Here is a 17368-nt window from a genome sequence, read left to right as displayed (position 1 = left end):
AGGCCAAAATAATTCGACAGCTTTTCAATATATTTAGATGTCATTCAGCCGTAAGGAGCGGCCATGTTTGGTGCCTCAATCTGCCTCATCATCCTCGCTCTACCTCCTGGCACATAGAATGTTTGAGGTGTGATTGTATCTTTTACTGTAACACATAATGTAGCGATCGGCCGTTACAAATGTTTATGGGGGGTGGAAAAAACACACCCGCCCCGTGGTTATTTGGGTTCTGTTTATATGGCGTTCCGTGCGGCACAAAGCACCGCCTCTCTTTTTTGGTGGATCATTACAATTACGGCGAAAACACATTTATATATTTTTTATTCTTCTATAAAATAAACTTTTTCTTAAAGCTTTCTGCCCCCCTGATTCTTCGCAGAGCGAGCTGTGGGGGACCAAAACATCTGCCTTTCTGGCATTGGGTATTTTTTTATGATGTTCACAGGATAAATGATGCCATATTGTAAGTTTGGACTTTTTCAGCGATTCCTGTGATGTTTATCTTTTTTTGTTTAGGTTTTTGAACCTGTAATATTTTTTTCAGATATTTAAAAATGTTATCAAATTTAATTTAACACTTTTTTGAGTCCCACTAGGGGACTTGAATGTGTAATCGCTTGTTTGTACCGCACTGCAATACTTCTGTAATTCATTGTATTGTACAGGCAACAATACATAACACTCCTTTCATAGACCCCAGGCTGCTGTGGCAGCCAATCGGCAACCCACATTCTAAGACACCTCGGTGATCTGAGTGGCATTTAAGGGTTAAATGGTATGTAGCTGACTAAATGGTCGTGATTGAAGTTATGTTCCGTTGTTGCTGTTGCAGGCAGGTGTCAGTGTTGGCAGCTCGCACCATCCTTTTCCCCTTTCCCCAACAACCTACAAATGGATGGATAAGGGTTCATAGATTTTCACCCGCTGGCTATGAGGTTACTTGGTCTTGGACTTTCAGGCTCTGCTCACATCTGCATAACAGAACATTTTTTTTATAGCTTTTCATCATACAAATAATAACCTTTATTTGCTGGAACTGGAATTGGAGCAATACCCTTTCCAAAATCAGTTTGTAATGAAGAGCTGACGCATGTGGGTCCATTGGGTGGAGCGTCCTCTGCGACGTCCATTGGTGGAGCGTCCTCTGCGATGTCCATTGGTGGAGCGTCCTCTGCGACGTCCATTGGTGAAGCGTCCTCTGCGATGTCCATTGGTGGAGCGTCCTCTGCGATGTCCATTGGTGGAGCGTCCTCTGCGACATCCATTGGTGGAGCGTCCTCTGCAATGTCCATTGGTGGAGCGTCCTCTGCGACATCCATTGGTGGAGCGTCCTCTGCGACGTCCATTGGTGGAGCGTCCTCTGCGATGTCCATTGGTGGAGCGTCCTCTGCGATGTCCATTGGTGAAGCGTCCTCTGCGATGTCCATTGGTGGAGCGTCCTCTGCGATGTCCATTGGTGGAGCGTCCTCTGCGATGTCCATTGGTGGAGCGTCCTCTGCGATGTCCATTGGTGGAGCGTCCTCTGCGACATCCATTGGTGGAGCGTCCTCTGCAACGTCCATTGGTGGAGCGTCCTCTGCGACATCCATTGGTGGAGCGTCCTCTGCGACATCCATTGGTGAAGCGTCCTCTGCGACATCCATTGGTGGAGCGTCCTCTGCGACGTCCATTGGTGGAGCGTCCTCTGCGACATCCATTGGTGGAGCGTCCTCTGTGACATCCATTGGTGAAGCGTCCTCTGCGACATCCATTGGTGGAGCGTCCTCTGCGACGTCCATTGGTGGAGCTTCCTCTGCGACATCCATTGGTGGAGCGTCCTCTGCGACATCCATTGGTGGAGCGTCCTCTGCGACATCCATTGGTAGAGCGTCCTCTGCGACATCCATTGGTAGAGCGTCCTCTGCGACATCCATTTGTGGAGCGTCCTCTGCGACATCCATTGGTGAAGCGTCCTCTGCGATGTCCATTGGTGGAGCGTCCTCTGCAACGTCCATTGGTGGAGCGTCCTCTGCGACATCCATTGGTGAAGCGTCCTCTGCGATGTCCATTGGTGGAGCGTCCTCTGCGATGTCCATTGGTGGAGCTTCCTCTGCGACATCTATTGGTGGAGCGTCCTCTGCGATGTCCATTGGTGGAGCTTCCTCTGCGACATCCATTGGTGAAGCGTCCTCTGCGATGTCCATTGGTGGAGCTTCCTCTGCGACATCCATTGGTGAAGCGTCCTCTCCGACATCCATTGGGTGGAGCGTCCTTTGCGACGTCCATTGGTGGAGCGTCCTCTGCGACGTCCATTGGTGGAGCGTCCTTTGCGACGTCCATTGGGTGGAGCGTCCTCTGCGACGTCCATTGGTGGAGCGTCCTCTGCGACGTCCATTGGGTGGAGCGTCCTCTGCAACGTCCATTACACAGACTTAGTGTACAAGGGGTTGCAACAAATTGAGGTTGTTACATTTTAACCTTAAAACTCTTGAAATTTTAAATCTCACTTTCTGACTGACTTAAAAGAAAATAGAATAGAGGTGGTGGCGCTGTTTCATGGCTGTCTGTAGGGATTACCCGGCAACCTCTGTGGTGAAAAGTGGTACTGCAACTAATTAAATAGTAAAAGCATCTGACCTGATAATTGCTAACAGATAGCAGATTACTTCTGACTCATTTGGGATATGTCTGTAAAATCTTATATAGGGGCTCTCAGGAAAAACCACTAACTGAATATGTATTAACATCATGTAAGAGCTGCGTTACGGCTAATTTACGGTCACTTCAGGGTTTGTACATTGATCAGGTCTCGGTATGGCCATGAGATGTAGACATCCGTGTTTGGCATCGGCACTCTGCTGACTGCTGCTTCTACATCCTCCCAGCAGACCTGGTAAGAGTTGTACTTCGGCATCAGCCATAGTGCGGAGACCACCGCTCTAAGGGCATCAGACGTTAGTCGTTGACTATACAACACGCCAGGAGGCCTCGGAGAACATTAGAGCCAAGTTGTAAAGTGATGTGAAACATGGATCTCAGCAGCCCGTCCGAGCGCCGACACATCTGGAAGACATTGTGTGTGCGTCCCGTAATCCGCGCGCCCCGCCAGAGCGCTGATAATACCAGAGATTGGACCATTCGCTTCTCCTCAGACTTTACTGACTAAATGTAATATGTCTGGCAATTTGTCATGTTCGCTAAAACCTCCCGTCTTTACAGAAATCATTCTGTGATATAGTAAATCGTTTCTCCTGTCAGCAGAGAAAAATTACATTTGTGCGGTTGAGAAACAGATAAGGAAACGTAAGATGGAGGGGATGAATATGATTATTCTCCAGGACTCGGGGGATTGGGGGGATCGGGGGGATCTCATATAAGTTTATAGTATGTGAAGCAGTGCAGGACTTTAATATCATCCCTGCCAATAAAGACAAATAAGGGACCGAGTTCTTCATGCTGCAATGAAGCTGAGATACAGAACTAGACTGAGCGCAGCTCTGAGGGCAAACTCCACAACTCCATGCCACAGGCTACCATGGTGGCTGCCCTTGACACAGCAGCTCCCCCATGCCCTGTACGTATGGTAGACTTCTGGGGGTCAGGGCCAAAGCCACTGCCAAAGACGAATTGGAGACAGAGAGTGGGTGAAATACTTGATAACGTTGGGTTGCTGCCCGGCCAGAGGTTGCGGATGGGGAGGGCCATTACTAGGACCACTACTGGGTGCCACTGCTACTATTGAGGCTGCTACTGGGGACACTATTACTATTGGAGACCGTTACTGGGAGCACTATTAACACTGGAGCCACTGCAATATTACTATTACTGGCACTGTTATTGTTGGGGCCACTAATTGGGGCAATATTACTATTGGGGCCAATCATGGGCTCATCGTTACTATTAGAGGCACTAGTATTGTTGGGGCCACTACTCAGGGCACTATCACTGTGGGTCACTACTGGGCTCACTATTACTATTAGGGGCACTATTACTATTGGGGGCACTATTACTATTGGGGACACTACGGGGGCACTTATACTATTGGGGACACTACTCAGGGCACTATTTCTATTGTGGCAGCTACTGGAGGCACTTATACTACTTGGGGCACTTATACTCCTGGGGGCACTATTACTTTTGGTGTCTCTACTGGGAGCAATATGACTACTGGGGGCACTGTTACTATTGGGGCCAATCATGGGCTCATCGTTACTATTAGAGGCACTAGTATTGTTGGGGCCACTACTTAGGGCACTATTAGTGTGGGTCACTACTGGGCTCACTATTACTATTGTGGTGGCTACTGGGGGCACTATTACTTTTGGTGTCTCTACTGGGAGCACTATAACTACTGGGGGCACTGTTACTATTGGGGCCAATCATGGGCTCATCGTTACTATAAGAGGCACTAGTATTGTTGGGACCACTACTCAGGGCACTATTACTATGGGTCACTACTGGACTAACTATTACTATTAGGGGCACTATTACTATATGTCACTACTGGACTAACTATTACTATTAGGGGCACTATTACTATTGGGGACACTACTCGGGGCACTATTTCTATTGTGGCAGCTACTGGAGGCACTTATACTACTGGGGGCACTATTACTTTTGGTGTCTCTACTGGGAGCACTATGACTACTGGGGGCACTGTTACTATTGGGGCCAATCATGGGCTCATCGTTACTATTAGAGGCACTAGTATTGTTGGGGACACTGTTACTATTGGAGACACTACTAGGGCACTATTGCTAGTGAAGCCTCTAAAGGGGACACTATCACTGTTGAGGCCATTATTGGGGGGACTGTTACTATTGGGGCAATTACTGAGGGCGCTGTTATATCGTAATCGCTATTTGCTAATCTGAGCGGATATGCGAATGTTCTTTTTTTTCAATGGGTGCAGAACACCGCGGATTGTCCACGTGAATGACGATTGTGGATTTTGCAATTTAAATCGAGTTGTGTGCAGCCGGCCTATATGGATTTGTACGCCTGTAGATTTACTGTGCTGTATGTGTGTGTCTGCGTGTAAACACGTGTGTACTGTATGTGCGTGTGTGTGTGCACATCTTTATAAGGACTCCTTGCTGTGCTCTCTGGTGTCGCCCGGCCATGCAGTAAGTGTGATCAGCAGCGCTGTGGGGCACATGTAATATAATGGGGAGCTCTAGTAATATGTCATAGTGTATGTTAGAAGAGTGGCGATGTGGTTCGCGCTCACGGGAGGACGCGCCACGTTCAGTTTTGTGTCTTGTAAATTAGTCCAAATATTTTCTGTAGTTTGAGATATTTAGGGCAATGTATGCCAAATAAAATACCTCCTGTTCCCCCTGTGAACTCTTCAGGGTTGGACTGTGGCTCCCCGGATCCTGACGATCACCCATCGTCTATACAGTGGCGACACCTCATTGTACACGCAGGAAGCATCAGCAGCTAATAGGTTATATTGTGTCATGGCATGAGTGAGCGGCCATTGCTCCAGTCTTTCATGTATCCATCCACGTCGCTGCCGGAGGATTGTTGTTGGTTTTTGTGGGATCAGTTCTGTTTTTCGGCGGTTCTATTTAATGTACCGAATAATGTACTGAAAAAGTTTTACCACTTTTCGGGGGGGCTTGTTTTTACGATGTACACACTGCGGCATACATGATATTATAACATAATTCGGGGGTCGGCACGATTACGAGGAGAACAAACTAATATTTATTTGTTGCACTACATTTAAAAAATAAAATTATTTTCTGCCGTCTTAGCTTTTAAGTTTTCTGTCGGCACAGTCGTGCGGGTTGTTTGTTGTGGAACAGTCTGTAGTTTTATTGCTGCCATTTTGGAGTTTGTATGACTTTTTGATTGCTTGTAAAAAAATTTCTTGGAGACAGAGTGACCAAAAAAGCGCAATTCTGATGTGAATTTTTTCCTTCTGATTATTTCCTCGGTGCCGGTTAAATGCGTTACTTTGATTGGTCAGATATTTACAAACACAAATATTCTTTTGATTTTTTTTCCAAATATGGGGAGAGGGTTTTTAAAAACTTTTTCTACCTTCTATTTTTTCCAAATATTGATAATACATTTTTTTCCGCTCATTTTCACATTTTTTAGTTCCCGTAATGAACTTATATCATCTGATCACTCACAGAGTATAACGCAATACCATATTATTGCATTATACTGTGTGTTGACAGGCAATCAGTCATGGCAGCTCTTGGAGCCTTCAGAAGGTCCCTGGCTGCCATGACAACTAAACAGCACTTTGCGATCCTATTTTTCAGGACCCCCAAACACTGATTGGGGGGCTATAAGGGTTATAATTGACAGCAGCATTTAAAGGGTTATAAGCCACATCAGCTCTAATGCTGATTGCGGCTGTTGTGGGTGGCTGTCAGCTGTCAAAGACAGCCAGCAGCCACTGTGTATGGAGCAGGAGTGGTTTCCGAGTCCACTGCAAGCAAACCCTGCATAGCCCGAGGCATGAAAGGGTCAAGTATAATGCATGAGTGCCTCAAGATGTGTTGCCTTTTGCTCCGAAGACAGGTCAATTCTTCTACAGACACAACTGGCGGCCGGAGCCATATATGTCCTATATCATCAAGCTGAAGAGCAAAACCAGTGCGGCACGATGTTGGCCAGGAAAATCTATGATGTCCGACGCTCTGGTATAAAAAATACCCAAGTACTATAGAGGTGATACCGGTATTGGCCAACCAGAAAAATTGTCTATGCAAGCTCTCAAGGCTACTGGGTTTCTGATGAAGAGGCCTCATCAGGAGTTCCCCAAGCCTTATGCTGCCCGAAGCGAAGTGTGAAATAGCGCCCCCCCCCCATCCTGCAAAAAATAATCTAAGTCTACAGGTTTTGGAAGTGCCAATACACAAGGTGCCCAACACATGTTTGAACCATAGTAAGTGGCCCGCTTAGTGGCCCCAGTAGTAATTGTGTGAAAGGAAAGTGGTGGAGCTGCTCCGCCGGTGGGTGTATAGAGTTTGTTATTGAATAGTGCTACAAGTTTACGTAGAAGGTGCTACCGACACTTCAGACCCCGGGAGTCACACCCGCAGCCCGGTTCTCTCCCTATAGTTTCCATGTTGGCCATGCTGGCATGCCAACCTAAATAGTCACCGTAGCCATGCAGCATGTCTTGCCCCAGCAATTACTGAAGAAGAGTTTTTTCCTCGAAATGCGCTTGTTTTGCTGGTTATACGCCTCATATAATAAAATCTTCAAATCTTACCATCATCACCATTTTTTTGAGTCTTTATGCTTTGAGCCATTCACCTTTCACACCCACTGTGTACCAGTAGTAATTGGGACCACCATAGTGGCCCCCATAGTGGTCCGAGCAGTAATAGTGATCTTGGAGCATTTCACTTACTTTGTCTGAATTTCTGGTCTGCCAGTTGCCACCACTGAGTCTGTGACCCCTGATCGCTGCCCCGGAACCTGCATGCAGGAACCCAGATGCTGGGAGAGAGGTCAGGGGTCACAGACTCAGCAGACTGAAGCTGCAGACTGAGTGAGTGAAATGCTTGTTGGGTTGCTGCCGGGCTGCCGCAACTCTGGAGTCCTGCAGACTGCTGCCTCATGGTGGTGGCGCCCCTCAGCCTAGCGGTCTCAAGCAAACATTGGCTTCTAAGTAAAGGGATCCATTAGAAATGTGAAGAGGGGATTTTCTCCAAGGTCTTGGGATTTCCTTCAGTCTGTTGATGCCCGCAGTCATTGTTCTTCAGAGACAACATTTGAGACTTCCGATCATCCGCTAACTCTCTTTGTGTTCTCCCGGCAGGTGGAGCTGACCGGCAACAGCATCTATGAATATATCCATCCTTCCGATCACGATGAGATGACGGCCGTACTGACAGCCCATCAGCCCCTTCACCCGCACTTATTACAAGGTACCTTCTATGCTATTAGTCGGTTTGGTGCGTTATATATTGGTGTTGTGCGACCAATCAGACGGCTCGGAGTGTTGGATGAGCTGTCGGTGGAGGGTCCTGCAGCCTCGGTATAATAAGCCTGGATCCTTTCATCACTGGGTAAACTGTCACAAACTAACGTAAGGGCAGGGCGGGGGTCTTCTATGGATTTGGCTGCTGGGAGGGGGAATCTATTGGATGTTGCAGCTTCCTCTTGATTACCGGGTAGGAACTTTAGTGCAAGGAATTCCCAGGTCCCGTCTCGGGAGACTGTGATCGCAGATCTTGATGACTCCAGGAGGTTAGGTGATAAATGTAAAATTGACGAATAATTGCAGACATTCCATCCGCTGGGACCCCACCGATCACAAGATCAGGGTCCTGAGCTCCCATTGCATAGAACTGGAACAGGAACAGTGTTCGCGCATGTGCACTACCAGTCCACTAAAGTGGTTGCATGAAGATTGATCACCTATCTACACCGCTGAGACCCTGTGTCCTCCTCACTGTGGGCTTACTGCACCCCCCCAATGCGGAGATAGAATGAAGCGACGCCGGGCATGTGTGGTGCCGCTCCATTCATCTACTGTCAGCCTTATAGAAATGAATGGAGTGGCGTCATGCAGATGTAGATTGATCCCGGGGACTGCAGGGGTCTCATAGGGTTTGAGGATGAGGGACCTGGAGAGGCCAAGGAGCGACTGATGGAGGACTGGAAGCAGTTGCTGACTCAGACATCGAGTCAGGAGAGGCGCTATGAGCAACCACTCTCACATATTGCTCTCGGTCACATCGGGTGGGTACATACATGCAGACATGTAGGTGAGCGGAGAGCAGTCCCTTCAGAGGGTGGCGTAGTGGAACTCACGAGCCGGAAGTCTCCCGTCTGTCTGATGAGGAGGGAAGGAGACTTACCTGGAACAGAGGCAGCAGTGCTCAGACTGACCGGTCGGAGGACACACAGGAGGTTGTGCGTGTACTGTACCTTTAATGTTAAGGCGGTATTCTGTGGACCATCACTAACAGTTATGTCATCCCTGAAGGCCGCATTCCTTCATTGTTCTCATCTCCATTATCCTACATGGATTTGGAGGTTCTGCACCTGCGTACTTTTTATTTATTTTTTGGTAAAAGCCATTTTAGATCATTAACCATTTGATTTCCGCAGGGATTAGGAATGTAAGCCGCATTGTGTTTGCACTTTCGCATTGTCTGCCTGGAATGCTCATCGCGCGCCATCACTTTTTTTGTATTTTGAAGAGATTTCCTTAGTCAAACAGCTCATTGTAATTCCAAACACAATATGACAACATCTTGGCTGAGAGTCTCCGGCTCTGGATGCGGCTTAAAGACAATCCGGGAAAGACCAGAGAAGCAAGAAAAACACAATGTATGCAGCAGGCAGCTGTGCCGTACGCGGGGAGCGCGCCAAATGGGATAGAAATCTGTACAGAAGCCCTCCGACTTGGAAACAGATTGTTATCTCACCCGACAACTGGCTGGTTTATAGTAAGATTTATTAGGTCACATGAACAATACCAGGCGATATCCACAAGGCCAGGACTACGGCGCCCTCCGATGACCACCATGTTCCTCCAGGGCTCTCTGTACTCGTACAGAGTTGCAGCACAGCTAGTTCATCAGATATCTGACAGCCTTCGCATAGTCACACAGTTTTTATAAAACCCGTCAATTGGTGTATCAGAAAGCACAGTATTATAGGGTCAGCACCATCAACAACCAATGGCCCATCAATACAACCACAGCATAAACTGCTAGCAAAGAAAAAAAGTCATTGTAACAAATTTGCCGATTTCTGCAGCAAGCAAACAGCTCCGTTCCCACTGCAGTGGCCAGGCTTGGTATTACAGATCATTCACATTAATGGGAACGTTGCCAGTAATACCAGGCCTGACCACTGCAGTGAGTACGGAGCCTTCAGCTTTCTGCAAAAATCAGCTCATTGCATGAACACACTGGCCTGGCCAACAGCTGATTAACGAGAGTTTCAGGCAGCAGACATCCATTGATATACTATTGACAGGCTATCCTAAGGGTGGCCAACAATAGTTTACAACTGTACAACCCCCTTAAGATATAGAAGTGAAGGTGGATCAGAGTTTGGTGCATATATAGTCCTTTTCATAAGAGTCATAGATTTGATTTTCAAACTGCCAGATAGTTTAAAATGTGCCGAATTTATGTAAAGTTGTTCAACTTTCAATACGTTTGTCACAAATCACTCTGACCGACCCTTTTGCTCATACGGGTGTAAGATGTTGGCGTTTTTGTTGCTATTACGCATAAAAATAAAAAGATCTTAACTTTTTTATAAAGTGTGACGAAATAAATCCTTCCAGTTTATGTATACAGTTCTTGTGCAAACTCATGTGTCTCCATGGTTACAGACTAGGAACAACTATCAGTTAGTCTGCTCCTGTAATTGTGTGAGCGGCGGCTCATCAGCGCCCTCACAGGTGGCACTCGCTCCTCCTTTCAGCAGCCTGCATGTTGAGGGGTAAGGGGTGTAGCTGCCGGCTCTCTTGTATCGGTATATCAGTGAGTATATGGCCACTGTCTGTGATTCTTTGTATGTTACACCCCTCTGCTCAAGGCACCTTTACACGCAGCAGCTATCCTTCAGACAATAGCTCACAAAAGTCACTAAAGCGTCCAAATGACAGACATTGTTTGCTGTGATAATTGTTCATTAGTGTTCCGTCCCACCGGACCTTACCACAACTGTGCAAAGTAAAACAAAACTAGGGGGAAGCCTTACCCTGCAAACCCCCTATCCCAGGAGGGAGCCCTGCCTACTCAGCGGGCCAATCGCTTCCGACAGGTGCGGACCCACAACTCGGACCTAGGCCACTAATAAGTCCCTACCAGGGAGCCCTGATACAAAAAGAGAACAGAACACCATAACCGCAATGAAACTTAACTGAAGCAGCAACTGCAGCAGGGTGGAGGAGCTCCGGGGGCCGGCTGTGCTCCTCAGCAGCAACTGCAGCAAGGTGGGGGGCTCCGGGGGCCGGCTGTGCTCCTCAGCAGCAACTGCAGCAGGGTGGAGGAGCTCCGGGGGCCGGCTGTGCTCCTCAGCAGCAACTGCAGCAGGGTGGAATGTGAAGCTATGCTTTCCAATGAACCCATTGGAAAGCATAGCTTCACATACATGCGTTTTGTAGCACTGTCGCATCACAAGAAAATCACCCGATTTTGTCGTCTGTGTAAAACCGGACTTAAAGTCACAATAGTTTACAAATCCCTAACACAGCAGAATATCAAATGAACCATAAAACAGTCAGCAACAAGCAAACCTCCCTGACATCACATTTTTGTGCCCTATAAATACATTCCCATCAATAACATGTTTGTTGATAAAGCTTGTTGAGATTATAAAGACTCGGAGGGAGGCGGTTCCTTCTGAGGTATTAGGAAAGGCAAGGTTTTGTTTAGATGCAGCTGATTGACTGAATGTTGTTCAGCCATCTGATTGTATGCTTCATATTGTGCTGGGAGTTTGTGCTGTGAGAGGGGAAGAAAGAGATGCTTCATTCACAGTCCGGACACCGAGCTGCTTATTAGCTGCTGCAGAGAACAAACTCTGAAATATTTCTAAATCCTATAGAACAATGTGATGCTTTTGAATGTTTCTCCCTCTTCACAATGTGTTTCATTCTCCTCATTTGCGGGTAATGGTTGTTAGTGCCCTTATTAGTTCAGAGTATTGGCTGCCACCATTTTTTCCTCACACGGCTGCTCCGGGACACCTTGTCTTACAAATACAACATTTCTAATCCATCATCTCTAAGTATTGTATGTGGCAGGATTGACGATTATGAATAGCGTAGAGCAAAGGGAACATAAAGCAGGGGCCAGACGCTGCGAGGTTTTCTGTGTATCAAAGGCCGCAACCAGCTCCAAAGGCTCCGCTTCCCTGGGCGAAGTATTAAAACCAGCTGCTGGAGTTTGCGGACAACGTGATAGAAATTATTTCTGATCTCTCCATCCTCTCGCAGCTCAAACATCCAATCTGCTCGGATCACACTCCTCATTCTCCGGCAGACAGACTTTCTTTACCCATAATTTACTCCCACCACATGAAAGAAGCGAGAAGTCCTTGGTGGTTGCCGTTCGTGTAATGCTGTCTGAACATTCGGAGGTATCGGGGGTCCTGCCCGTCCGCTGGAAGCACTGAGAATGCACGTTATATCAGTATTAAAGGGCGACTCTGCTGGTACCGGAATAACTGGCTGCAATGAGGATAACTGACCACAAAGGCTGATAAGATGCCCACAATCAGCTTTCAGAAGTTTTTCTTGTTTTTCACATTGCTTTCCGACCCACCAGCACCAACATTTAGTATTTTAGGTTTTGTATTTGTGTTTTTAGGTGATTTTTTATGCTGCTCTTTACTTCAGGTAAATTTTTATTGATTTTTTTTTTTTTTCCCATGTTGTCAAACATCATTAGACACAATAATGTATTCATCCACTACAAGAAATAGGCTTTGTTTTTTAATCCATTTCACAATCTGTTTTCCTTTTCACTGAGGGCTCCAGCACACTTGCGTTTTTCTTGCGCTTTTTTTCATGCAGTTGTCAATGGGACTTTCTAATGTTAAAACGTATCGCAGGTCGGCGCTTTGTGATTTTTGTGCGATGCGTTTGTAACATTGGAAAGTCCCATTGACAATTGCATGAAAAAAAGCGCAAGAAAAACGCAAGTGTGCCGGAGCCCTGAGAGTCATTCTCACCCGCGTTCGGCCTCAGTTCAGGGTTTCCATCTCTGCTTCATTTTAGGAGCAGAAAAACTGTAAATGACGAATCCGTTTTTCCCCCATTGATTGCAATAGGGTTTTCCTCCCATTCCGTTCTGCTTAGTGTCCTTGATATCTCTGTAGTGCTAGATACAAGGAGGGGTTACTCTGATGAGCAGGGACCACTTTAGTAACTTGGTTTCCAGCATCACTTGGATTCTGGTACGCTCTTATTGGGCTTTAGAAGCTATACTAATGAGCTTCCCCTAATAACGTCCGTATGAGCGCTCCTGACCAGCCATGGAACGACATGTCAACCAGCCATGGACCGACATCCCGACCAGCTGTGGACCGTTATACCAAGAAAGGAAACAATTAATATCAATATGCAGGAAAGAAGGTCCATCCATGCACTCAAAAACAACAAGGTGATCACCATTAAGCCTGCGGATAAGGGTGGCGATTTAGTCCTCATGAATACATCAGACTACAAGAAAGAAGCAGACAGACGGCTGACGGACAGCAGATACTACACCAAACTGGATCAAGACCCGACTCAGAAATATGTGAGGGAATTGAGAAGGGTCATCAGAAGTCTGTCTGTGGGCTCCACAAAACCTCTGGACTTGATACCGGAGAACCCCAGGGTGGGAGTATTCTACATGCTTCCCAAACTACAAAAAGCTGGCAACTCAGGGGGGGCAATTATCTCAGGTGTGGGAACCCTCACTGAAGGAATCTCAGGATGGGTAGAAGGTGTCCTCAAACCACTGGTGAGGAATACAACCAGCTACTTGCTGGACACTACGGACTGAGTGAACAAACTGTCAACCATTGGTCCCCTCCCCACCAGCACCATCCTGGCCACCATGGATGCGGAATTCTTATACTCCAACCACCTACATCAAGATGGACAAAAATTTCAAACAATTCAATACACACATCCCTATACCGGAAACCGACTGATCGACCCACATACCTCAGATGGGAAAGTTCCCATCCTAAACACATCAACAAGTCCATTGTCTACAGCCAGGCCATCAGATACAACCGGATGTGCTCCAACCCTACAGAGAGAGAGGAGCATCTATACCATCTTATAAGGACATTTTTAAATCAGGGCTACCATCCCACCTTAACTGATGACCAAATCACCAGAGCCACCAGGATACCCAGGAATCACCAGAGCCACCAGGATACCCAGGAATCACCAGAGCCACCAGGATACCCAGAAATCACCAGAACCACCAGGATACCCAGGAATCACCAGAGGCACCAGGATACCCAGAAATCACCAGAGCCACCAGGATACCCAGGAATCACCAGAGCCACCAGGATACCCAGAAATCACCAGAGCCACCAGGATACCCAGAAATCACCAGAGCCACCAGGATACCCAGAAATCACCAGAGCCACCAGGATACCCAGAAATCACCAGAGCCACCAGGATACCCAGAAATCACCAGAGCCACCAGGATACCCAGGAATCACCAGAGGCACCAGGAGACCCAGGAATCAACTACTCCAATACAGAAGAAAGGAAAGAAACAATCGTGTGCCTCTAGTAGTGACCTACAATTCGCAACCAGAGATACTAAGGAAAACCACAAAGACACTCCACCATACCTACACAAGGATGACCGCCTGTCCACCATATTCCCGGACCCTCCGCTTCTATGTTACAGGCAACCTCTTAATTTGTGGAACTTTAAAATTAGGAGTGCGTTGCCCTTCGTCACACAAAAAGGAACCTATCCCAGCAGTAGCTGTAAGACCTGTTGACAAGTATGGACCACGGACAGGATATGGATCCCCAACACACAGCAGGATTATAAGATCCCGGGGACATTCACATGTTCCACATCCGATGTTGTGTACCTGATCCACTGCAGTTAGTGTCCTGTTGGGGGCTTCATATCGGGGAAACAGGACAAAAACTGAGAGTGAGGATGAGATCCCATCACCACACGATTGGAGGGAAAAAAAAACAGAATTACCTGCGGCCGAGTATTGTTCTAGTCACAGACACAACATATGAAAGTTATTATACTTAAAGGCTATTTCAAGTACCAACGTCACAGAAGAATTTGGGAGTACAAGTTTATAATCACCTTTGATACTATCAAAAACGGAATGAATCTCAGAGGTGGTTTCTGGCATCAGTGGAGATTATGACATATGTGAAATCCGGAGCAGAGGTAACACGCTGGCCTGCTGAAGACCGTAAATCACATGCAGCTCATATGCGAAAGCAACAAGTGAACATGTCTCCTCGGCGAGCAGCTCAGGTTCGTGACTATCAAGCATCTCATATGAGAGATGAGCGAGCTAAACTCTCACTTTCTTCTTTATAGGTGTTTGCAATGTTCTGGAAAGTTGTAAATAATGCCAAAAGCTTACTATTTGCATGGAAATGTGGCGCATTGTGTCACCAGAAACACTGGAACTAGTAAATATACGAAGACTGCAGTGAATAATGTAGATGATAGAGGCAGAAAAAGGTCTTATTATTCCATAAAATCACTGAAGAGAAGTAACATTCGGGCCGCGCGGGTCTGAAGATTGATTTATCGAATCGTTTGTTAGATTGATCAGTAGAAGTTGAGCTGTATGTTTAGTTCTCTTCAGTGATTTTCTGCAGTAAATGATACTTTCAGGGTCGTCGCCGGCGAGTCGTGGAGGGAGACCCAACGAGGAGTATGAGGGTGAGCCCTGGGAGTAGAGGCGCCGAGGACGGGTCATCACACTGTTGGCTGAGGAGTGAAGATGGGCAGTACTGGTCGTTGTTCTCTGACTACTCGGGGCACACCATTCATCGCGCAGTTAACATCCAGTTATGGGAGAGTGTAAAGCCGCTTGTTTCTTTCCTCTCATCCCGCCATTATCACCTTTTGTGTATTTTGACATAAACCGTGTACATTTCTTGTAATTCCGTAGTTCCACCGTATCCTGAACCTGCGCCTCGCTCCGCACCCGCCGCAGTTCCCTAAGTTTCTTAAACTATAAAATACATAAAATGCAACTTTATCAACTTCTCAAGGACTATTAGAATTTCCCTTTAACCAGTTCCTGACTGCCCATGGACCCTAAACGTGGTCCGTACCTGGTAAGAAAGTAGTTACGTAGGTTAGGAAGTGGTTAAATAGTGGGGCTTTAATAGCATCTATAACTTGTTCCACTCCTCCTGCTCTAGAATATTCCGTCTACCGGCCAGTGATGTAACCATTATCCACATCTTTGTCGCTAATCGTACATTCTATATTAAGTCACCGCAGAGTATTTGTTAAAGGGCTTGCTCAGAATTTCCATAAGTGGCATAATGCACCCATTTCAGTTCATGTTTCCCGCTGCAGCATATCATAATGTAACCCGAGTCCGGTGGGGGTGATACTCCTCACCACATTCTACACCCCCGGCCATATTCCTTCTGGATGATGAATATTTATACAGACAACGGCGACTCCTGGAAACAATACGGTGTTGGGTGTACAGCAGTGCGGTTTATGGAGAAATCTGGGCTTAATCCCCTATGATCAGAGCGCGAGGTGGAAGACAGGAGAAGTAGTCATACAAGGAGTAAATCCAGTCACCACACAAAGCCGCTGGTGTAACGACGTCTGCGAAACGCACAACGGCTGCCTCAGCGCGCTAACGCACAACAGACACCAATGTCACAAGAAAAAAACTAAAAAAACACTTATATTGACCAGAAAAGAAGGCTTGAAAATAGCGTTAGTGTAAAAACGTAAAGCCAGCGCCCCTATAAGTATTACTATACTGGAATCAATCTAATTAGAGGCTAGTGGCAACTTCCCCGCCTTTTGGTCTTCCTTTAGGCTGTCCGTTAATGTTCAGGACCTCCCCATTCCCCCAAAAATTCCATCCAGCCTGCCACAGGAAATACACTATGCTGGCAGAAGTATGTGCCCCCCAGCAGTCAGGTGATGTGTGAGCGTTAGGTATAAAGGAGAGGATCTCCCAGGAGACCCCAGTACAGAAACCATCAGATGCCCCCAGGTGTAGAGCTGACAATGGGGTCTGGTGGGGGGTTGTCACCAGGTGTAGAGCTGACAACGGGGTCTGGTGGGGGGATGTCACCAGGTGTAGAGCTGACAACGGGGTCTGGTGGGGGGATGTCACCAGATGTAGAGCTGACAACGGGGTCTGGTGGGGGGATGTCACCAGGTGTAGGGCTGACAACGGGGTCTGGTGGTGGGATGTCACCAGGTGTAGAGCTGACAACGGGGTCTGGTGGTGGGATGTCACCAGATGTAGAGCTGACAACGGGGTCTGGTGGGGGGATGTCACCAGATGTAGAGCTGACAACGGGGTCTGGTGGGGGGATGTCACCAGATGTAGAGCTGACAACGGGGTCTGGTGGGGGGATGTCACCAGATGTAGAGCTGACAACGGGGTCTGGTGGGGGGATGTCACCAGGTGTAGAGCTGACAACGGGGTCTGGTGGAGGGATGTCACCAGGTGGAGAGCTGACAATGGGGTCTGGTGGGGGATGTCACCAGGTGTAGAGCTGACAATGGGATCTGGTGCGGGGATGTCACCAGGTGTAGAGCTGACAACGGGGTCTGGTGCGGGGATGTCACCAGGTGTAGAGCTGACAACGGGGTCTGGTGCGGGGATGTCACCAGGTGTAGAACTGAGGATCTCACAGGAGACCCCAGTACAGAAACCATCAGGTGTCACCAGGTGT

General features: G+C 47.4%; 1 protein-coding gene across 2 annotated transcripts in view; it reads left to right on the top strand.

The window, feature by feature from the left end:
- SIM2 (SIM bHLH transcription factor 2) overlaps positions 1-17368 on the top strand; it is a 106050-nt gene that overhangs the window by 62860 nt on the left and 25822 nt on the right. For both annotated transcript variants that reach the window (XM_066598521.1, XM_066598520.1), the window contains exon 4: positions 7772-7880. In XM_066598521.1, coding sequence (XP_066454618.1) covers positions 7772-7880 — 109 coding nt within the window. The remainder of the gene's footprint in view (positions 1-7771; positions 7881-17368) is intronic.

Source organism: Eleutherodactylus coqui, chromosome 4 (assembly GCF_035609145.1).
Source record: "Eleutherodactylus coqui strain aEleCoq1 chromosome 4, aEleCoq1.hap1, whole genome shotgun sequence".
Classification (NCBI taxonomy): Eukaryota; Metazoa; Chordata; class Amphibia; order Anura; family Eleutherodactylidae; genus Eleutherodactylus; species Eleutherodactylus coqui.
The sequence above is the reverse complement of the archived record's forward strand: the minus strand, read 5'-3'. Positions and strand labels throughout refer to the sequence as shown.